Source organism: Xyrauchen texanus, chromosome 23, assembly GCF_025860055.1.
Source record: "Xyrauchen texanus isolate HMW12.3.18 chromosome 23, RBS_HiC_50CHRs, whole genome shotgun sequence".
NCBI lineage: Eukaryota > Metazoa > Chordata > Actinopteri > Cypriniformes > Catostomidae > Xyrauchen > Xyrauchen texanus.
This window is the reverse complement of record NC_068298.1, coordinates 247,027-272,127: the sequence shown is the minus strand read 5'-3', so window position 1 is coordinate 272,127 and position 25,101 is coordinate 247,027. Positions and strand designations below refer to the sequence as shown.

Here is a 25,101-nt window from a genome sequence, read left to right as displayed (position 1 = left end):
GAGAGTGAGTGTGAGAGAGTGAGTGTATGTGTAAATATGTATGTGTGTGAGAGTGAGTGTGTGTGAGAGAGTGAGTGTATGTGTAAATATGTATGTGTGAGAGAGTGAGTGTGTGTGAGAGAGAGTGTGTGTGCATGTGTAAATATGTATGTGTGTGAGAGTGAGCATGTGTGAGAGAGTGAGTGTGTGCATGTGGAAATATGTATGTGTGAGAGTGTGTGTGTGAGAGAGAGTGTGCATGTGTAAATATGTATGTGTGTGAGAGAGTGAGTGTGAGAGAGTGAGTGTATGCATGTGTAAATATGTGTGTGAGAGTGTGTGCATGTGTAAAAATGTATGTGTGTGAGAGAGTGAGTGTGTGTGAGAGAGTGAGTGTGTGCATGTGTAAATATGTATGTGTGTGAGAGAGTGAGTATGTGTGAGAGAGTGAGTGTGTGCATGTGTAAATATGTATGTGTGTGAGAGAGTGAGTGTGAGAGAGTGTGTGCATGTGTAAATATGTATGTGTGTGAGAGAGTGAGTGTGTGTGAGAGAGTGAGTGTGTGCATGTGTAAATATGTATGTGTGTGAGAGAGTGAGTGTGTGTGTAAATATGTATGTGTGTGAGAGTGAGTGTGTGTGAGAGAGTGAGTATGTGTAAATATGTATGTGTGAGAGTGAGTGTGTGCATGTGTAAATATGTATGTGTGTGAGAGTGAGTGTGTGTGAGAGAGTGAGTATGTGTAAATATGTATGTGTGAGAGTGAGTGTGTGTGAGAGAGTGAGTGTATGTGTAAATATGTATGTGTGTGAGAGAGTGAGTATGTGTGAGAGAGTGAGTGTGTGCATGTGTAAATATGTATGTGTGTGAGAGAGTGAGTGTGAGAGAGTGAGTGTATGTGTAAATATGTATGTGTGTGAGAGTGAGTGTGTGTGAGAGAGTGAGTGTATGTGTAAATATGTATGTGTGTGAGAGTGAGTGTGTGTGAGAGAGTGAGTGTATGTGTAAATATGTATGTGTGTGAGAGTGAGTATGTGTGAGAGAGTGAGTGTGTGCATGTGTAAATATGTATGTGTGTGAGAGTGAGTATGTGTGAGAGAGTGAGTGTGTGCATGTGTAAATATGTATGTGTGTGAGAGTGAGTGTGTGTGAGAGAGTGAGTATGTGTAAATATGTATGTGTGAGAGTGAGTGTGTGCATGTGTAAATATGTATGTGTGTGAGAGTGAGTGTGTGTGAGAGAGTGAGTGTATGTGTAAATATGTATGTGTGAGAGTGAGTGTGTGCATGTGTAAATATGCATGTGTGTGAGAGAGTGTGTGTGTGAGAGAGTGAGTGTGTGTGTGAGAGAGTGAGTGTGTGTGAGAGTGAGTGTGTGAGAGTGAGTGTGTGCATGTGTAAATATGTATGTGTGTGAGAGAGTGAGTGTGTGTGTGTGAGAGTGAGTGTGTGCATGTGTAAATATGTATGTGTGTGAGAGTGTGTGTGTGAGAGAGAGTGTGCATGTGTGTGAGAGTGAGTGTGTGCATGTGTAAATATGTATGTGTGTGAGAGAGTGAGTGTGAGAGAGAGAGTGTGTGCATGTGTAAATATGTATGTGTGTGAGAGAGTGAGTATGTGTGTGAGAGTGAGTGTGTGCATGTGTAAATATGTATGTGTGTGAGAGAGTGAGTGTGTGTGAGAGTGAGTGTGTGCATGTGTAAATATGCATGTGTGTGAGAGAGTGAGTGTGTGAGTGAGTGAGAGTGTGTGTGAGAGAGTGTGTGTGTGAGAGAGTGTGTGTGTGAGAGAGTGAGTGTGTGCATGTGTAAATGTGTGTGAGAGAGTGTGTGTGTGAGAGAGTGAGTGTGTGCATGTGTAAATGTGTGTGAGAGAGTGTGTGTGTGAGAGAGTGAGTGTGTGCATGTGTAAATATGTATGTGTGAGAGAGTGAGAGTGTGTGAGAGAGTGAGTGTGTGCATGTGTAAATATGTATGTGTGTGAGAGTGAGTGTGTGTGTGAGAGTGAGTGTGTGCATGTGTAAATATGAATGTGTGTGAGAGTGAGTGTGTGCATGTGTAAATATGTATGTGTGTGAGAGTGAGTGTGTGAGAGAGTGAGTGTGTGCATGTGTAAATATGCATGTGTGTGTGAGAGAGAGTGTGTGAGAGTGAGTGTGTGCATGTGTAAATATGTATGTGTGTGAGAGTGAGTGTGTGTGAGAGAGTGAGTGTGCGCATGTGTAAATATGTATGTGTGTGTGTGTGTGTGAGAGAGAGTGTGTGAGAGAGTGAGAGTGTGTGAGAGTGAGTGTGTGCATGTGTAAATATGAATGTGTGTGAGAGTGAGTGTGTGTGAGAGAGTGAGTGTGCGCATGTGTAAATATGTATGTGTGTGTGCATGTGTAAATATGTATGTGTGTGAGAGAGTGAGTGTGTGTGAGAGTGAGTGTGTGCATGTGTAAATATGTATGTGTGTGAGAGAGTGAGTGTGTGTGAGAGTGAGTGTGTGTGAGAGAGTGAGTGTGCGCATGTGTAAATATGTATGTGTGTGAGTGTGTGCATGTGTAAATATGCATGTGTGTGAGTGTGTGCATGTGTAAATATGAATGTGTGTGAGAGTGTGTGTGTGAGAGAGTGAGTGTGTGCATGTGTAAATATGCATGTGTGTGAGAGTGAGTGTGTGTGTGAGAGTGAGTGTGTGCATGTGTAAATATGAATGTGTGTGAGAGTGTGTGTGTGAGAGTGAGTGTGTGCATGTGTAAATATGCATGTGTGTGACAGAGTGAGTGTGTGAGAGAGTGAGTGTGTGCATGTGTAAATATGCATGTGTGTGTGAGAGAGAGAGTGTGTGAGAGTGAGTGTGTGCATGTGTAAATATGTATGTGTGTGAGAGTGAGTGTGTGTGAGAGAGTGAGTGTGCGCATGTGTAAATATGTATGTGTGTGTGTGTGTGTGAGAGAGAGTGTGTGAGAGAGTGAGAGTGTGTGAGAGTGAGTGTGTGCATGTGTAAATATGAATGTGTGTGAGAGTGAGTGTGTGTGAGAGAGTGAGTGTGTGCATGTGTAAATATGTATGTGTGTGTGCATGTGTAAATATGTATGTGTGTGAGAGAGTGAGTGTGTGTGAGAGTGAGTGTGTGTGAGAGAGTGAGTGTGCGCATGTGTAAATATGTATGTGTGTGAGTGTGTGCATGTGTAAATATGTATGTGTGTGAGTGTGTGCATGTGTAAATATGAATGTGTGTGAGAGTGTGTGTGTGAGAGAGTGAGTGTGTGCATGTGTAAATATGCATGTGTGTGAGAGAGTGAGTGTGTGTGAGAGAGTGAGTGTGTGCATGTGTAAATATGCATGTGTGTGAGAGTGAGTGTGTGTGAGAGTGAGTGTGTGCATGTGTAAATATGTATGTGTGAGAGTGAGTGAGTGTGTGCATGTGTAAATATGCATGTGTGTGAGAGAGTGAGTGTGTGTGAGAGAGTGAGTGTGTGCATGTGTAAATATGCATGTGTGTGAGAGAGTGAGTGTGTGTGAGAGTGAGTGTGTGCATGTGTAAATATGCATGTGTGTGAGAGAGTGAGTGTGAGAGAGTGAGTGTGTGCATGTGTAAATATGTATGTGTGTGAGAGTGAGTGTGAGAGAGTGAGTGTGTGCATGTGTAAATATGTATGTGTGTGTGTGTGTGTGTGTGTGTGTGTGTGTGTGAGTGCGCATGTGTAAATATGTATGTGTGTGTGTGTGTGTGTGTGTGAGTGTGCGCATGTGTAAATATGTATGTGTGTGAGAGTGTGTGCGCATGTGTAAATATGTATGTGTGTGAGTGTGTGTGAGAGAGTGAGTGTTTGCGTAAATATGTATGTGTGAGAGAGTGTGTGTGTGAGAGAGTGAGTGTGTGCATGTGTAAATATGTATGTGTGTGAGAGAGTGTGTGTGTGAGAGTGAGTGTGTGTGAGTGTGAGTGTGTGCATGTGTAAATATGTGTGAGAGTGAGTGTGTGTGAGAGAGTGAGTGTGCGCATGTGTAAATGTGTGTGTGTGAGTGTGAGTGTGCGCATGTGTAAATGTGTGTGTGAGTGTGAGTGTGTGCATGTGTAAATATGTATGTGTGTGAGAGTGAGTGTGTGAGAGAGTGAGTGTGTGTGAGAGTGAGTGTGTGCATGTGTAAATATGTGTGAGAGTGAGTGTGTGTGAGAGAGTGAGTGTGCGCATGTGTAAATGTGTGTGTGTGAGTGTGAGTGTGCGCATGTGTAAATGTGTGTGTGAGTGTGAGTGTGAGTGTGAGAGAGTGAGTGTGTGCATGTGTAAATATGTATGTGTGTGAGAGTGAGTGTGTGTGAGAGTGAGTGTGTGTGAGAGAGTGAGTGTGTGCATGTGTAAATATGCATGTGTGTGAGAGAATGAGTGTGTGAGAGAGTGAGTGTGTGCATGTGTAAATATGTATGTGTGAGAGAGTGAGTGTGTGTGTGCATGTGTAAATATGTATGTGTGTGAGAGAGTGAGTGTGTGTGTGAGAGTGAGTGTGTGCATGTGTAAATATGTATGTGTGAGAGAGTGAGTGTGTGTGAGAGAGAGTGTGTGTGCATGTGTAAATATGTATGTGTGAGAGAGTGAGTGTGTGTGTGAGAGTGAGTGTGTGCATGTGTAAATATGTATGTGTGTGAGAGTGTGTGTGTGAGAGAGAGTGTGCATGTGTAAATATGTATGTGTGAGAGAGTGAGTGTGAGAGAGTGAGTGTGTGTGCATGTGTAAATATGTATGTGTGTGAGAGAGAGTGTGCATGTGTAAATGTGTGTGTGAGAGTGAGTGTGTGAGAGTGAGTGTGTGTGAGTGAGTGTGTGCATGTGTAAATATGTATGTGTGAGAGAGTGAGTGTGTGTGTGAGAGTGAGTGTGTGCATGTGTAAATATGTATGTGTGTGAGAGAGTGAGTGTGTGTGTGAGAGTGAGTGTGTGCATGTGTAAATATGTATGTGTGTGAGAGTGTGTGTGAGAGAGTGTGCATGTGTAAATATGTATGTGTGAGAGAGTGAGTGCGTGTGAGAGAGAGTGTGTGTGCATGTGTAAATATGTATGTGTGTGAGAGTGTGTGCATGTGTAAATATGTATGTGTGAGAGAGTGAGTGTGTGTGTGAGAGTGAGTGTGTGCATGTGTAAATATGTATGTGTGTGAGAGTGTGTGTGAGAGAGTGTGCATGTGTAAATATGTATGTGTGAGAGAGTGAGTGTGTGTGAGAGAGAGTGTGTGTGCATGTGTAAATATGTATGTGTGTGAGAGTGTGTGCATGTGTAAATATGTATGTGTGAGAGAGTGAGTGTGTGTGAGAGAGAGTGTGTGTGCATGTGTAAATATGTATGTGTGTGAGAGAGTGAGTGTGTGTGTGAGAGTGAGTGTGTGCATGTGTAAATATGTATGTGTGTGAGAGTGTGTGTGAGAGAGTGTGCATGTGTAAATATGTATGTGTGAGAGAGTGAGTGTGTGTGAGAGAGAGTGTGTGTGCATGTGTAAATATGTATGTGTGTGAGAGTGTGTGCATGTGTAAATATGTATGTGTGAGAGAGTGAGTGTGTGTGAGAGAGAGTGTGTGTGCATGTGTAAATATGTATGTGTGTGAGAGAGTGAGTGTGTGCATGTGGAAATATGTATGTGTGAGAGTGTGTGTGTGAGAGAGAGTGTGCATGTGTAAATATGTATGTGTGTGAGAGAGTGAGTGTGTGTGAGAGAGTGTGTGCATGTGTAAATATGTATGTGTGAGAGAGAGTGAGTATGTGTGAGAGTGTGCATGTGTAAATATGTATGTGTGTGAGAGAGTGAGTGTGTGCGTAAATATGTATGTGTGTGAGAGAGTGAGTGTGTGTGAGAGAGTGTGTGCATGTGTAAATATGTATGTGTGTGAGAGAGTGAGTGTTTGCGTAAATATGTATGTGTGAGAGTGAGTGTGTGTGAGAGAGAGTGTGTGTGCATGTGTAAATATGTATGTGTGTGAGAGAGTGAGCATGTGTGAGAGAGTGAGTGTGTGCATGTGGAAATATGTATGTGTGAGAGTGTGTGTGTGAGAGAGAGTGTGCATGTGTAAATATGTATGTGTGTGAGAGAGTGAGTGTGAGAGAGTGAGTGTGTGCGTAAATATGTATGTGTGTGAGAGAGTGAGTGTGAGAGAGTGAGTGTGTGCATGTGTAAATATGTATGTGTGTGAGAGAGTGAGTGTGTGTGAGAGAGTGTGTGCATGTGTAAATATGTATGTGTGTGAGAGAGTGAGTGTTTGCGTAAATATGTATGTGTGAGAGAGTGAGTGTGTGTGAGAGAGAGTGTGTGTGCATGTGTAAATATGTATGTGTGTGAGAGAGTGAGTGTGTGTGAGAGAGAGTGTGTGTGCATGTGTAAATATGTATGTGTGTGAGAGAGTGAGTGTGTGCATGTGGAAATATGTATGTGTGAGAGTGTGTGTGTGAGAGAGTGAGTGTATGTGTAAATATGTATGTGTGTGAGAGAGTGAGTGTGAGAGAGTGAGTGTGTGCGTAAATATGTATGTGTGTGAGAGAGTGAGTGTGTGTGAGAGAGTGTGTGCATGTGGAAATATGTATGTGTGTGAGAGAGTGAGTGTGTGCATGTGGAAATATGTATGTGTGTGAGAGAGTGAGTGTGTGCATGTGGAAATATGTATGTGTGAGAGTGTGTGTGTGAGAGAGTGAGTGTATGTGTAAATATGTATGTGTGTGAGAGAGTGAGTGTGAGAGAGTGAGTGTGTGCGTAAATATGTATGTGTGTGAGAGAGTGAGTGTGTGTGAGAGAGTGTGTGCATGTGTAAATATGTATGTGTGTGAGAGAGTGAGTGTTTGCGTAAATATGTATGTGTGAGAGAGTGAGTGTGTGTGAGAGAGAGTGTGTGTGCATGTGTAAATATGTATGTGTGTGAGAGAGTGAGCATGTGTGAGAGAGTGAGTGTGTGCATGTGGAAATATGTATGTGTGAGAGTGTGTGTGTGAGAGAGAGTGTGCATGTGTAAATATGTATGTGTGTGAGAGAGTGAGTGTGAGAGAGTGAGTGTGTGCGTAAATATGTATGTGTGTGAGAGTGAGTGTGTGTGAGAGTGTGTGCATGTGTAAATATGTATGTGTGTGAGAGAGTGAGTGTTTGCGTAAATATGTATGTGTGAGAGAGTGAGTGTGTGTGAGAGAGAGTGTGTGTGCATGTGTAAATATGTATGTGTGAGAGAGTGAGTGTGTGTGAGAGAGAGTGTGTGTGCATGTGTAAATATGTATGTGTGTGAGAGTGTGTGCATGTGTAAATATGTATGTGTGTGAGAGAGTGAGTGTGAGAGAGTGAGTGTGTGCGTAAATATGTATGTGTGTGAGAGTGAGTGTGTGTGAGAGAGTGTGTGCATGTGTAAATATGTATGTGTGTGAGAGAGTGAGTGTTTGCGTAAATATGTATGTGTGAGAGAGTGAGTGTGTGTGAGAGAGAGTGTGTGTGCATGTGTAAATATGTATGTGTGAGAGAGTGAGTGTGTGTGAGAGAGAGAGTGTGTGTGCATGTGTAAATATGTATGTGTGAGAGAGTGAGTGTGTGTGAGAGAGAGTGTGTGTGCATGTGTAAATATGTATGTGTGTGAGAGAGTGTGCATGTGTGTGAAAGTAGTGTGTGTGTGAGAGAGTGTGCATGTGAATGTGTGTGAGAGAGAGTGTGTGCATGTGTAAATATGTATGTGTGTGGAGAGAGTGAGCGAGAGTGTGTGTGAGAAGATGTATGTGTGTGAGAGTGAGTGAGAGAGTGTGCATGTGTAAATATGTATGTGTGTGAGAGAGTGAGTGTGTGTAAATATGTATGTGTGTGAGAGTGAGTGTGTGTGAGAGAGTGAGTGTGAGAGAGTGAGTGTGTGCATGTAAATATGTATGTGTGTGAGAGAGTGAGTGTGAGAGAGTGAGTGTGTGCGTAAATATGTATGTGTGTGAGAGAGTGAGTGTGTGCGTAAATATGTATGTGTGTGAGAGAGTGAGTGTGTGTGTGAGAGAGAGTGTGCATGTGTAAATATGTATGTGTGTGAGAGAGTGAGTGTGAGAGAGTGAGTGTGTGCGTAAATATGTATGTGTGTGAGAGAGTGAGTGTGTGCGTAAATATGTATGTGTGTGAGAGAGTGAGTGTGTGTGAGAGAGTGTGTGTGTGTGAGAGAGTGAGTGTGTGCATGTGTAAATATGTATGTGTGTGAGAGAGTGAGTGTGAGAGAGTGTGTGCATGTGTAAATATGTATGTGTGTGAGAGAGTGAGTATGTGTGAGAGAGTGAGTGTGAGTGAGTGTGAGAGTGTGAGAGAGTGTGTGTGAGTGTGTGCATGTGTAAATATGTATGTGTGTGAGAGAGTGAGTGTTTGCGTAAATATGTATGTGTGAGAGAGTGTGAGTGTGTGTGTGCATGTGTAAATATGTATGTGTGAGAGAGTGTGTGTGTGCATGTGTAAATATGTATGTGTGTGAGAGAGTGAGTGTTTGCGTAAATATGTATGTGTGAGAGAGTGTGTGTGTGTGTAAATATGTATGTGTGTGAGAGAGTGAGTGTGAGAGAGAGTGAGTGTGTGTGAGAGAGTGAGTGTGAGTGAGTGTGAGAGTGTGTGTGTGAGAGTGAGTGTGTGCATGTGTAAATATGTATGTGTGTGAGAGAGAGAATGAGTGAGTGAGTGCGAGTATGCAAGTGTGCGTGAGTGAGTGTGAGCAGGACTGATCCGGTGTGTGAGTTAAGTGCACACACTGCAGTAGGACACACACACACACTACCTGCACTGTAAGCACTTTACCACACACAGGACACACAGAAGGGACAGTGTGTGATTGTGAAATAAAATTATTTCTAAAAGATAGTCAGATTTGACCAATTATGACTCCACACTCTCACACTTCCAGTATTTCTGTAGTTAATTAGAAAAACCCCTTTAAAAGTCTTTTGAATGATTATAAAATCACAAACTCGTCTGTCACGGCCGACCAGAGTCGAGACAATCACTCATCACAGAATGTGTAGTTACTGCATTTAGTCTTTGCAGGTCAATGACACATTTGCATGGCTAGATGAACATGCGTGTGCACCTCTCACCAGTGCAGTGGAGAGACGCAGGATCGACAGAAGTGTTCGTGAGGAGGTGAACGTGGTGTCTTTACTGACTCGCGCCTCTTTCCTCATCTCCACATATGCAGCGGTGATGTAATCTGACAGAGACTCGGGAATCACCGGCTGCTTCCGCTTGCACTCGCTGATGTAACGCCTACAGACAGACAGAGAGACAGACAGACAGAGAGGCTGTGAGACTGGTTGTATGTTGGGGTGCGTGTGCGATCTGGGTCTTAAAAGGAATATTTCAGGTTCAATATGAGATGATGAACTCAGACAATGTTGATCACCACAAAAATTAATTTCGACTCGTTCCTCCTTTTCTTCAATAAAAGCACAAATGTGTGTTCCAGTGAGACACTTCCAATGCAAGTCAATGGGGTTTAATCTGTACACATTCAAATACTGTTTCACAAGTATAAACACAAGACATAAACAATATGTGTGTGAACATGATTTTACTGTCATTAAATCACTTAATAACCACATCTGTGTGAACATAGAGACGATTATACAACTGTGTTGCCATGACGACTTCAACCCTAAAACAACTTTACAGCTGAAATAACACACGAGTTTAACAGAAGAATTAATGTAAGTGATTTTATAAAATTATAATCTTCACGTTTCTGTCTTTAAACCTCCAAACATAAACCCCATTGACTTCCATTGTGAGTGTCTCACTGGAACACATTTAAAGAGTCTAAATTATAATTTTAAGATTAATGTGTATTAATCCTGGAATATTCCTTTAAATACGGGTGTAAAATGGATCATAAATGTTTTGTAAATTGGCTGAAGATGAAATATTTGAGCGGACTGTCGTTGTGTAACGCACTGCTGCATGAACGCACCTCATGAGTTTCATGTCTATGGGGTTGAAGTGTGTTGGCGGTTGTTTGCAGTGCTGGTGCACGTATGTGATGTGTTGCGCGAGTCGCAGGTCGTTGTCCGTGTCGGGTTTGTCCTGAATCAGCCACAGCACGTCGAATCGTGACAGCAGCGCCGCGGGCAGCTGGATGTTCTGCTCGATGGTTTTGCGAGGGTTGTAGCGTCCGTACGCCGGGTTCGCCGCCGCCAGAATCGAACAGCGCGCGTTTAAAGATGTCATGATGCCCGCCTGAGACAAACACAACAAACATGTCAAACTCCCGTTTAAGAGTCATAAACACTGAATCCAGAGTGTGCTGCGTTACCTTGGCGATAGAAATAGTCTGTTGCTCCATGACCTCGTGAATCGCCGTACGATCGGTGTCGGCCATCTTATCAAACTCATCGATGCAGCATATGCCCAGATCAGCCAACACTAATGCCCCGCCCTCCAGGGTCATCTCCCCGGTGACAGGGTCACGCATCACTGCAGCCGTCAATCCAACACCTGACGAGCCGCGACCAGTCGTGTACTGACCTGACACACACAGAGAGTTTAGAGCGAGACACGTGAGACTGAGCGAGTCGTATATGAGGTCATGCGGGGTCACTCACTGCGCGGGGCGAGGCGGTCGATGTATGACAGCAGCTGAGACTTGGCAACACCTGGATCACCCATCAGACAGATGTTGATGTTTCCTACAAACACACACACACATACACTCATGACTCTTTAATGCTGTTGTTAAAAGTGTTTGTACGGTTCCACTCATGAAACATCTTTCCAAAGGTGTTTCAGTGGACTGAGGAACAGAGTTGTGTGAGAGCAGATTTGGTTGAGCATTACCCACTTCATTTTCAAGCGCCTGTTAAAGGGATACTCCAGGATGTAGCATTAAGCTTTGTATCAGTAGAAAACCAGTAGTATTTTCGAATTACCCTGCTTCCCCCCCTCATATCCCCATGATATGAGAGAAAATGTCATTTTTAGTCTGGAAAAAATCCTCCGATGACGCAAAAATCGTCATTTTAAGGCCATCTGAGGATTTTTGGGACAGAGGCTTTAAACTACAGCAAGTATTAGTAGCTAGTTCCGCATGTTTTCACCACGCCCATATGAGGCGGGATCTTACTCATAGAATGTAAAGATAGTGTCAGCCTTTTTTAAGCTAAGCTAACAGGCTCTTGCTCTGTAAAACTTTGTATAATAGTCTAATCACGATGGCGGAAGAAAGTTTTGAAGTAATGACAGATGGGGATTTCAAGATCTTTTGTGTGAATCGAATGCTCATGGCTACCTATATGAGCCGCAATACAGCTGACTAACAGTTGCGGGAGATGGAGGAACAAGAGGCGGCCGGAGCAGCTGCCGCAGCAGGGGAGCAAGACCTGCTTGGCGGTCAGGAGGAAGAGCCCGGCCAGACTCGAGCTGGGGCTGAACTGGTGGTGTCAGTGCTCTCGCTGTGCGTCTATGCAAACAGATAGAGAGTCCTATTGCTGTCGCGAATTTCAGCGATGCCATTTTCTTCTGCATGAGATCGCTGAATCCGCTGATGAAACTGCACCGCTAGCATGTGTAACTGAGCACCCAAGTTTTGTACCACACATGGGCAGGGGGGTCCTGGAAACTTATTTCAGGATCCCAAAGATAAATTGGAAACGCCAGCCAAAGCCTGCAGGGACAAATGGACGGCTTAGTGTAAAGTGAGTATTTGTTTTGTATTTCTTTTTGTTACTAAGACGTAATGTACAGAGTTTGGACACCCGGCATAATCGTGGTTTGGGAGTGGCCTCGTAAGTGCGGCAAAGCAAGTGCATTCTGGGAGTTGTTGTCTTTCAGCCACATGAGTAAAAAATAAATTTTTTGCCTTTTCTCAGTCTAGAATGCTTCAAATTAAAAAATAATTTCACGTTTCTACTACATAAATGACCACTATTAAATACACATTCATCTTCCCACAGCTGGAGTATCCCTTTAAGAGTTTCCTTCAGTCTCACTTTCATATATGATAAATTAAATATGGTGCTCCTGTGAATGTCATAAAATATCGATATATCGATTATTGATCAGCACGTTGTCTTGATGTCAATGTAATAAAATGCCTTATTTGTGCTTTTAAATTCACTGTCAGTTTTCGGTTTAATGTAGTCTGATGTAATCGCTTCAGGAGACCACAAGGGGGCGATCCAACATTTACTTAATACTGAAGCTAGCCGTGTGTCTGAGCGAGTACTGACACTATCACACCTGGAGTCACGAGTTTGAATTCAGGGCGTGCTCAGTGACTCCAGTCGGGTCTCCTTAGCAACCAAATTGGGCCGGTTGCTAGGGAGGATAGAGTCACATGGGGTAACCTCCTCGTGGTCACTAATGTGGTTCTCGCTCTCAGTGGGGCGTGTGGTGAGTTGTGTGTGGATGCTGTGGAGAATAGTGTGAAGCCTCCACATGCACTACGTCTCCATGGTAACACGCTCAACAAGTCACATGATAAGATGCGCAGGCTGACTGTCTCAGTGATTGACTGGATACATCATCCAGTGATGCTAGAGTAAATAATCCAAGTCTTTTGAGAACGGTTTCATTTAATTTACATCTGTGCGAGATGCGCTCTGCAGAAGTTATTTTAGAAAGCACGATGTCTTCCAAGGTATGTTGAGAAATATCAACGAACAAAAACAATTGTGCAACGATTAGCCCTGCTAACATCTGAACTGCTGATATAGATCGATAATCATCTGTTCAATTTGGATTATTGATCCCAAACATACGACACGCTCAAACACACGTGATCTCACCTCTGATCTTCATCCCACGCGGTGCCTGCTCGACTCCGCCCACCAGCAGCAGCAGCAGCGCCTTCTTCACGTCCTCGTGACCGTAAATCTCTGGAGCGATCGAACCCGCCAACTTCTCATAGAAATCCTCCTCTACACACACACACACACACACGCGTCTAGAGTCATGTACATTTAATGCATTTGGCAGAAGTGTTTATCCAAGATGACGGACCGAGTGTACAAGCGAACACAATCTTTATAAAGCAGCGTTGTGTACCGGTGATGTGTCGGAGCTCTTCATCAGTCAGTTCTGCAGTTCCCAGCTCATCATCTTCAGTTTTATTCATCAGCGTGATCGTGTGACACTCCAGATACGTCTCCGACAGCAAACCCTGAAACACAAATATACATTAGACTTGTGTCTAACACATACATACAGAGTCCCTGATGCTGATCAACATGCCGCTGCAAGACTTAAGTGACAGGATTATTGTCAACAGGACCTCCACTATAAATGACATCAAATACAGGAAACCATATTTCAACTAATGTGTCATCACTGTCCCAAACACTAAAGTTTATAATGATTGCACTCCCTTCAGTTGGTGGTCACATGTGCGTGCGGAGCGAGCAGACAGTAATGCAGCGTGTGCATCAGATGCACGTGTTGAGCGCATTCTCCATACGTACTTCTGCAAAGTCTTTGAATGTTTTTACACGACGTGCTCGATACACTCACTCGTCTGAACCGCTCGCACCACAGCACACACAATCATCTTAAACACATCCTGCGTGAAACCATTATACAACATAAACCGAGTGGAGAGTTTGAGAATGAGCACACCCCTAAAGTTCAGATTCAGAAACGGCAGCAGCTCAGAGGGCGTGTGTGTGTGTGTGCGAGAGCGTGTGTGTGTGCGAGCGTGCGTGTCAGTGTGAGAGAGTGTGTGTGTGTGTGTGTGTGTGAGAGAGAGTGAGTGTGTGTGTGTGTGTGAGAGTGAGTGTCACCTGCACAGCTTGTCTGAATCCAGAGCGCAGAAGAGGCAGGAATATTCCAGAAACGGCCACGTGATCTCCAGGCTGAGTCACACGCGTGTTTTCTCCACGTGCATAAATCGTCATACTGCGAGGAATATTCCCGACCGGCACCTGATCGCTCTGAGATCAACAAAGACAACGGTGAACATTTCCCTCCTCACGTGCGGTCAGACGAACACAACACCTCAATCACACTCACATGCTCCTGAATACGCAGCTCCTGGAACTTGATGAACTTTGACCCTCGTGTCTGCAGGTACAGTCGGCCTCCTGATTTGTTGGTGACGCACTCCTGACTGGGGCACATGATCAGGGGCGTGAAGCTCGGAGAGGCGATCTGATAAACAACAAACAGTGTTCATGTTAACAGAAGCAAGCGTGAATGTGTTAAATGACTCATCATATTAGTCCCGCGTGTACCGGCTGGTAAGTCTCGGCGCCACACTGATCACACGTGTACGTGGCGACGGCCATCATGGGTTTGACCTCCGTCGCTCTGGTGACGATGCCCCTGACGTTTACCAGCTGACCGATGCTTTCGGCTTTCACATCACGCACCACCTTCGGCTTCAGCGTAGACGGCGGCCGGAAATACACCTCACTGCCAATCACATGACACATGATTCATGACAGTATACAAAGACAAGCAATCTCACATGTTTCATGGATGAGGCCCACTGTGTTTATGCAGAGGTCTGTTCACTCACAATCTGCGCATGAGTTCAGACGGGTACTGGTTTCGGGAATCACGTGTATCTGCGGGGTCGTGACCTCTGGCCTCCATCATCAGCCGGTGCTCGATATAAACATCCAGCGCATCCTTTGCCACCACCTACAAAAAACATCTGACATCACTGCAAAGCTTCCACACACACGGCCATGAAACATCACTGCAACAACACGTGTGTGTTTCAATAAAGTTTTCTTTTACTTCTATTGTTCTCATAGTGAGGTAATGATGTTCTATAATGCTCACGCAAACCTCACGGCATCTTTACATTTACATACGACTGATTTCACACTATTGATGGTTTGTCACACACACACACACACCTCTCGTTCTCTGTATTCCGGCAGCAGCTCATGAACAGCATCAGCGAACAGCACAGTGTAACGTTTGGCATTTTCACACACACTCTCCACCAGCTCAGGGTCTTCCTCTGCCACATCATCTAGATCCAGCACCAGTGCCACCTGCTCACGGTGCGCCAGCGACACCTGCACACACACGTATGTTAGCAAGAGTGAGACTGTGATGTATGAGCTGCAGAAACAGGCAGAATCTCACCAGCTGAGCACCATATTTAAACAGCTTCTTCCCAGAGTCATCCTCGCTGTAGAACTCCTGCAGGAAGCGCTTGCATTTCTCTGAAACACAATCACACACTTCATCATGAACACAATCACACACTTCATTACAAACACAATCACACACTTCATCACAATCACACACACTTCATCACAATCACAATCACACACTTCATCAGGAACACAGATCACACACTTCATCACAAACACAATCACACACTTCATCACAATCACACACTTCATCACAAACACAATCACACACTTCATCACAATCACACACTTCATCACGAACACAATCACACACTTCATCACAAACACAATCGCACACTTCATCACAAACACAATCACACACTTCATCACAAACACAATCACACACTTCATCACAATCACACACTTCATCACAATCACACACTTCATCACAAACACAATCACACACTTCATCACAAACACACACTTCATCACAAACACAATCACACACTACATCACGAACACAATCACACACTTCATCACGAACACAATCACACACTTCATCACGAACACAATCACACACTTCATCACGATCACACACTTCATCACAAACACAATCACACACTTCATTACGAACAATCGCACACGAACACAATCACACACTTCATTACAAACACAATCGCACACTTCATTACAAACACAATCACACACTTCATCACGAACACAATCACACACTTCATCACAATCACACACTTCATCACAATCACACACTTCATCACAATCACACACTTCATCACAATCACAATCACACACTTCATCACAATCACAATCACACACTTCATCACAATCACACACTTCATCACGAACACAATCACACACTTCATCACAATCACACACTTCATCACAATCACACACTTCATCACAATCACACACTTCATCACAATCACACACTTCATCACAATCACACACTTCATCACGAACACAATCACACACTTCATCAGGAACACAGATCACACACTTCATCACGAACACAATCACACACTTCATCACGAACACAATCACACACTTCATCACGAACACAATCACACACTTCATCAGGAACACAGATCACACACTTCATCACGAACACAATCGCACACTTCATTACAATCACACACTTCATCACGAACACAATCGCACACTTCATCACAATCACACACTTCATCACGAACACAATCACACACTTCATCACGAACACAGATCACACACTTCATCACGAACACAATCACACACTTCATCACGAACACAATCACACACTTCATCACAAACACAATCACACACTTCATCACAAACACAATCACACACTTCATCACGAACACAATCACACACTTCATCACGAACACAATCGCACACTTCATCACAATCACACACTTCATCACAATCACACACTTCATCACAATCACACACTTCATCACAATCACACACTTCATCACAATCACACACTTCATCACGAACACACACTTCATCACGAACACACACTTCATCACAAACACAAACTTCATCACAAACACAATCACACACTTCATCACGAACACAATCACACACTTCATCACGAACACAATCACACACTTCATCACGAACACAATCGCACACTTCATCACAATCACACACTTCATCACAATCACACACTTCATCACAATCACACACTTCATCACAATCACACACTTCATCACGAACACACACTTCATCACGAACACACACTTCATCACAAACACAATCGCACACTTCATCACAAACACAATCGCACACTTCATTACAAACACAATCACACACTTCATTACAAACACAATCACACACTTCATCACAATCACACACTTCATCACAATCACACACTTCATCACAATCACACACTTCATCACAATAACACACTTCATCACGAACACAATCACACACTTCATCACGAACACAATCACACACTTCATCACGAACACAATCACACACTTCTCTGAAACACAATCACACACTTCTCTGAAACACAATCACACACTTCATCACAATCACACACTTCATCACGATCACACACTTCATCACGAACACAATCACACACTTCATCACGAACACAATCACACACTTCATCACGAACACAATCACACACTTCATCACAATCACAAACTTCATCACAAACACACACTTCATCACAAACACAATCACACACTTCATCACAAACACACACTTCATCACAAACACACACTTCATCACAAACACAATCACACACTTCATCACAAACACAATCACACACTTCATCACAATCACACACTTCATCACAATCACACACTTCATCACAATCACACACTTCTCTGAAACACAATCACACACTTCTCTGAAACACAATCACACACTTCATCACGAACACACACACTTCATCACGAACACACACACTTCATCACGAACACACACTTCATCACAATCACACACTTCATCACGAACACACACTTCATCACGAACACACACTTCATCACAATCACAATCACACACTTCATCACAAACACACACTTCTCTGAAACACAATCACACACTTCATCACGAACACACACTTCATCACGAACACACACTTCATCACAATCACACACTTCATCACAATCACAATCACACACTTCATCACAAACACACACTTCTCTGAAACACAATCACACACTTCTCTGAAACACAATCACACACTTCATCACAAACACACACTTCATCACAATCACAATCACACACTTCATCACAAACACACACTTCATCACAATCACACACTTCATCACAATCACACACTTCATCACGAACACACACTTCATCACGAACACACACTTCATCACGAACACACACTTCATCACGAACACACACTTCATCACAAACACAATCACACACTTCATCACAATCACACACTTCATCACAATCACACACTTCATCACAATCACACACTTCTCTGAAACACAATCACACACTTCTCTGAAACACAATCACACACTTCTCTGAAACACAATCACAATCACACACTTCTCTGAAACACAATCACACACTTCATCACAAACACAATCACACACTTCATTACAAACACAATCACACACTTCATCACAAACACAATCACACACTTCATCACAATCACACACTTCATCACAATCACACACTTCATCACAATCACACACTTCATCACAATCACACACTTCTCTGAAACACAATCACACACTTCTCTGAAACACAATCACACACTTCTCTGAAACACAATCACAATCACACACTTCTCTGAAACACAATCACACACTTCATTACAAACACAATCACACACTTCATCACAAACACAATCACACACTTCATCACAATCACACACTTCATCACAATCACACACTTCATCACAATCACACACTTCATCACAATCACACACTTCTCTGAAACACAATCACACACTTCTCTGAAACACAATCACACACTTCTCTGAAACACAATCACACACTTCATCACAATCACACACTTCTCTGAAACACAATCACACACTTCATCACAATCACACACTTCTCTGAAACACAATCACACACTTCTCTGAAACACAATCACACACTTCTCTGAAACACAATCACACACTTCATCACAATCACACACTTCTCTGAAACACAATCACACACTTCTCTGAAACACAATCACACACTTCTCTGAAACACAATCACAATCACACACTTCTCTGAAACACAATCACACACTTCATTACAAACACAATCACACACTTCATCACAAACACAATCACACACTTCATCACAAACACAATCACACACTTCATCACGAACACAATCACACACTTCTCTGAAACACAATCACACACTTCTCTGAAACACAATCACACACTTCATCACAAACACAATCACACACTTCTCTGAAACACAATCACACACTTCATCACAATCACACACTTCTCTGAAACACAATCACACACTTCTCTGAAACACAATCACACACTTCATCACGAACACAATCACACACTTCATCACAATCACACACTTCTCTGAAACACAATCACACACTTCTCTGAAACACAATCACACACTTCATCACAATCACAATCACACACTTCATCACAATCACAGACTTCTCTGAAACACAATCACACACTTCATCACAATCACACACTTCATCACAATCACACACTTCTCTGAAACACAATCACACACTTCATCACGAACACAATCACACACTTCATCACAATCACACACTTCTCTGAAACACAATTACACACTTCTCTGAAACACAATCACACACTTCTCTGAAACACAATCACACACTTCTCTGAAACACAATCACACACTTCATCACAATCACAATCACACACTTCATCACAATCACAGACTTCTCTGAAACACAATCACACATTTCTCTGAAACACAATCACACACTTCTCTGAAACACAATCACACACTTCTCTGAAACACAATCACACACTTCTCTGAAACACAATCACACACTTCATCACGAACACAATCACACACTTCATCACAATCACACACTTCTCTGAAACACAATCACACACTTCATCACAATCACACACTTCTCTGAAACACAATCACACACTTCATCACAATCACAATCACACACTTCTCTGAAACACAATCACACACTTCTCTGAAACACAATCACACACTTCTCTGAAACACAATCACACACTTCTCTGAAACACAATCACACACTTCTCTGAAACACAATCACACACTTCTCTGAAACACAATCACACACTTCATCACGAACACAATCACACACTTCATCACAATCACACACTTCTCTGAAACACAATCACACACTTCATCACAATCACACACTTCTCTGAAACACAATCACACACTTCATCACAATCACACACTTCATCACAATCACAATCACACACTTCTCTGAAACACAATCACACACTTCTCTGAAACACAATCACACACTTCTCTGAAACACAATCACACACTTCTCTGAAACACAATCACACACTTCATCACAATCACAATCACACACTTCATCACAAACACAATCACACACTTCATCACAAACACAATCACACACTTCATCACAAACACAATCACACACTTCTCTGAAACACAATCACACACTTCATCACAAACACAATCACACACTTCATCACAATCACAATCACACACTTCTCTGAAACACAATCACACACTTCATCACAAACACAATCACACACTTCATCACAAACACAATCACACACTTCATCACAAACACAATCACACACTTCTCTGAAACACAATCACACACTTCATCACAAACACAATCACACACTTCATCACAAACACAATCACACACTTCATCACAAACACAATCACACACTTCTCTGAAACACAATCACACACTTCATCACAAACACAATCACACACTTCATCACAATCACAATCACACACTTCTCTGAAACACAATCACACACTTCATCACAATCACAATCACACACTTCATCACAATCACAGACTTCTCTGAAACACAATCACACACTTCTCTGAAACACAATCACACACTTCTCTGAAACACAATCACACACTTCATCACAATCACACACTTCTCTGAAACACAATCACACACTTCTCTGAAACACAATCACACACTTCTCTGAAACACAATCACACACTTCATCACAATCACAATCACACACTTCTCTGAAACACAATCACACACTTCATCACAATCACAATCACACACTTCATCACAATCACAGACTTCTCTGAAACACAATCACACACTTCTCTGAAACACAATCACACACTTCTCTGAAACACAATTACACACTTCTCTGAAACACAATCACACACTTCTCTGAAACACAATTACACACTTCTCTGAAACACAATCACACACTTCATCATGAACACAGACCAGAGGAAAGGAAAAAGCTGCAAGCAGGGATGATGGGCACAACTGGCATTCGGAAAGCAATGAGGTGAACACATGCATTTAGCATTGGCCATTATTCTAAACATTTTTGAAGCAATTTGAATAAATATAAGAACTATTTGAAAGTCTGTTGTTAGAGCAACACTTCCTGCTGCCAGGTGGTGGCGCTGTGACCGTGGCCCAAAATAGACACCCATTTGATTACCCCCAAAGATTAAACATACATCTCAACTTTGATCTAAAAATCACACACGGCACAAAGAATATATAAAACCCTTCCTGTTTCCCATTTATCACCATTAGTTTAATGCCTCACCATAACACCGTTTGATATCAAAAATCAGTTTGTAATTTAGCATACAATGTATCGGCTAATGTGTCGTCTAAAGATGGTGACAGTCTCATGAATCTCCTTGGAGGAGTATTTCAAAGTTAAAAAAAATTATCCAAATTATCTGACAACCTGTTGGGCGGACCTAATGACTACAATTATGAAAGTTGTCCGGCTTGATGAGAACGATACATGTACCAATTTTGGTGACTGTAGGTGGAAATGGGGGTGCAACAAAGGCAGGGATTTTTTCCCACCCCAATTCCCAAAGTGCTCCAAGTCCTCGTGGTGGTGTAGTGACTGAATCCGGGTGGTGGACGATGAATCTCAGTTGCCTCCGCGTCTGAGACCGTCAATCCGCGCATCTTATCATGTGACTTGAGCGTTGCCATGGAGATGTTCTCCGCTCGCCCCACATTATAGTGACCACGAGGAGGTTACCCCATGTGACTCTACCCTTCCTAGCAACCAGGCCTATTTGGTTACCCCATGTGACTCTACCCTCCCTAGCAACTGGGCCAATTTGGTTACCCCATGTGACTCTACCCTCCCTAGCAACCGGGCCTATTTGGTTACCCCCATATAACTCTACCCTCCCTAGCAACTGGGCCAATTTGGTTACCCCATGTGACTCTACCCTCCCTAGCAACCAGGCCTATTTGGTTACCCCATGTGACTCTACCCTCCCTAGCAACTGGGCCAATTTGGTTACCCCATGTGACTCTACCCTCCCTAGCAACCGGGCCTATTTGGTTACCCCATATAACTCTACCCTCCCTAGCAACCGGGCCAATTTGGTTACCCCATATAACTCTACCCTCCCTAGCAACCGGCCCAATTTGGTTGCTAAGGAGTCCTGACAGGAGTCACTCCCTGGATTCAAACACATGACTTCAGGTATGATTGTCAGGCCCTAATTAAACGGAAATGATGTGTCTAATGCACAAGCTTCACTCAAGATGAACATGTTCGCCATTGACAAACACCAGTCACGTGATCAGTACACCTTAGAACAGTTCATAATGTATAACCATACGATAATGTAATCTAAAACTCATCTGTCACACCAAGTGTGTTGATGTTGTCATGTCATACAAACAAAAACGCACGAAATAAAGAGGATATTTAAACATTTAACGTGTGTTAACCATACATTCAGACGAGCAAAAACAAAACATTGAATCCGTGTCTGTTTACAAACCGGATCGCGACTCTCCAGTCCATTGTGTCGATCTGGATCTCTTACTGTTAACAATATTACTGCAGATTCACCTTCGCGATAAAACTGACGCGCGTGTAACGCCACTCGATCGCTGCTGTTTTTGTAAACAAAGTAGCACATGGCTCTCGAGCCCGACTACAGCACGCGCTCCTTCCGCGACTCATCCGCCCGTTAAATAGTCCCGTCGACCGACACCAACCGCGACTCCGAGCTCAATATCAGTGGAACCGTTGGGGTGTCGGTTCTGTTCATGTGGCCACACAGAAATCGACTTCTTATAGTCCGGTCAGAACCGCTCTCGCACGGGCCAATCCAAGTGATTCGGTTCGGAATCCTTAATCGACAACTTTTGATATAAAAGCGCGTCCATGCTCAAAACACCACGTGCTTTCTGTGCGCGCCACTCTTTGTTCGGGACTCCATCCGGGCATTTGATGTGCACGCGCACTGAACAGGAACAACAGTAACGCGCGATAGCATTTTATACTCGATTAAACTACACAAAACAAATATAATAAAGCAGCACACTACCTCACAACAAATATAATAAAGGCAGTACACTACCTCACACATATCAAATAAACTCATTTCAGCACGCTGCCATCTCACAGGCAAATGTTGTATGTATAAAATATTTTTTTTCGAGTTTAGATGTCATAAATAAAACACGTTGTTACCTGTAATTGATCTCTAATATACAACAGTAAATATGTAATATATGCTGCACATTTCTCCTCGCAGTTTGAGTGTTTTCTCTATAAATCCCCGCGAACTTCAACAGAATCCATCAGTAAATTAGTCTTAAGTATGGAAGAGAAGTTTCCAACTCACCCTTCTCCGCTATATAATCCTTCGGTGCCATGAGTCTGACAGAACTGTTAAATCGTGAAGTTTATAAGATAAGTTTGTATAAATTTAACTTTGTGTTTCAGAGACACTGCCTCAAGCGCAGCTGCAAAAACTGGCGCGAATCTGATCACACTGTCCACCAATGAAAGAGCGTCTGAGAGCGTGTAAGGGCGGGGCTCTCCAGTGGCGCGAAAATCTTCCTAACGTAATATATCATGTGACTGTCTCGACCAATAGCTAAGCGCTTTAAAACGGCGGTAAAACCCATGACGTCACAAGAATAGCTGCTGAAGGTTTGATTATAAAATAAATAAATAAATTATATATATATATATACACACACATACATACATACACACACATATATATATATAAAAAACAAAACTCAACATACTTTTCCCAATTGCAATTCCATAAAAACCAAATACAATTCAGCATTTAAAGATCAGTGGACTATAACGGATGAAAATCTTAGCCCGTATATTTGCTAGTACAATCAAAGATAACTTGGACTCCAATATTGATGAGACTCAATCAGGTTTTATGAAGACATCTCCAATAATTCCCCCTTCTTGATTACCCTAATCTATATTTGAGTTTTTCTGTCTATAAACCATTCGATACATTCGAACATCAATTTATTTATTCTGCCCTTCAGAAATGTGGCTATTAAAACATTATATGAATGTAAACTGATTTCATCTCAGATGCCCTATTTCTGCATATGTATTTGGACTTTGCTGTTAATGCTTACAGACTTTCTGAAATAGAGTACTGTAAAAACCATGAATGTTGCAGGCAGAGAAGAGATGTGGGTGAGATACTGAAAATATCCTCCATACATTCTGTAAAGCTTCAGGACTTTACATAAATATCAATAAATGTCAATTATTGGTCCTTAAAAATTATAATCTTTCATTCATTTGTGGTATCCCTGTAAAATAAGTCACGTGTTTAGGTATAAAAATTGTGAAAAATGAAGATAGATGTTTTATAAATTTTTCCCTAATTATTAATAAGACAATAAAAATCAGCAGTTTCTCCAAGACTCAAATCTCAGAGTCTTGATAACAAGGTCAGAGGTCATCTCGAGGGTCACCTACTCTCGCTCTCGGTGGGGCGTGTGGTGAGTTGTGTGTGGATGCTGCGGAGAATAGCGTGAAGCCTCCACACGCGCTACGTCTCCACGGTAACACGCTCAACAAGTCACGTGATAAGATGCGCGGATTGACGGTATCAGACGCGGAGGCAACTGAGATTCATCCTCCACCAGCCGGATAGAGGCGAGTCACGACGCCACCAAGAGGACTCAGAGCGCATTGAGAATTGGCGTTCCAGATTGGGGAGAAAAGAATAGCCAATCACCTTTAAGATTCAGACATCGGCTCTCAATCAACTCTAGAACGCGTGTGTGCATTTACTATAAAAGCCGAGAAAATTTAGTTTTTTAACGTAATGAGGTAAATCAACATTTATGAAAACAGTATTGTCAGATTTTACTGCTGATTTGAAATATGATCTTTGATCGATCTTGACCAACCGTTTTAGAGATTTCAGTCTTTCTCCATCTAAGTAGACAAGAGCTGCACTGGCATGACTGGAAATAACCCCTTGAGAACGTCCCAAACATGACCAACAGTGGATTGACATGCTAGAAAGACTTTGGTTCTGCTCAGCTGTAAGACATTAATGGCTAGAAATGTATTAAACTATTTAAAAAATAAATATCTGGCAATGAAAGGAAAAGTCTTGAGAACTAGGATCAAAGCAAATGTGTCTCCCGATCTTAGTTCTCCTT

General features: G+C 42.6%; 1 protein-coding gene across 3 annotated transcripts in view; it reads right to left on the bottom strand.

The window, feature by feature from the left end:
* The window catches only part of mcm7 (minichromosome maintenance complex component 7), a 46,833-nt gene extending 23,402 nt beyond the window's left edge, over positions 1-23,431 (bottom strand). The window contains exons 1-13 of one of the 3 annotated variants that reach the window (XM_052154388.1): positions 23,286-23,431; positions 15,023-15,102; positions 14,788-14,952; positions 14,442-14,566; positions 14,155-14,335; positions 13,934-14,071; positions 13,705-13,854; positions 12,974-13,088; positions 12,715-12,846; positions 10,534-10,617; positions 10,245-10,456; positions 9,903-10,168; positions 9,034-9,202 (exon numbers count right to left, since the gene is read on the bottom strand). In XM_052154388.1, the coding sequence (XP_052010348.1) occupies positions 9,034-9,202; positions 9,903-10,168; positions 10,245-10,456; positions 10,534-10,617; positions 12,715-12,846; positions 12,974-13,088; positions 13,705-13,854; positions 13,934-14,071; positions 14,155-14,335; positions 14,442-14,566; positions 14,788-14,952; positions 15,023-15,102; positions 23,286-23,316 (1,848 nt within the window). In that variant the 5' untranslated portion in view covers positions 23,317-23,431. Of the gene's footprint in view, positions 1-9,033; positions 9,203-9,902; positions 10,169-10,244; positions 10,457-10,533; positions 10,618-12,714; positions 12,847-12,973; positions 13,089-13,704; positions 13,855-13,933; positions 14,072-14,154; positions 14,336-14,441; positions 14,567-14,787; positions 14,953-15,022; positions 15,103-22,433; positions 22,730-23,285 lie in introns of those variants that run through there. The other 2 variants (XM_052154387.1, XM_052154389.1) reach the window with 2 other exon arrangements.
* Between the last annotated feature and the right edge of the window lie 1,670 nt (positions 23,432-25,101).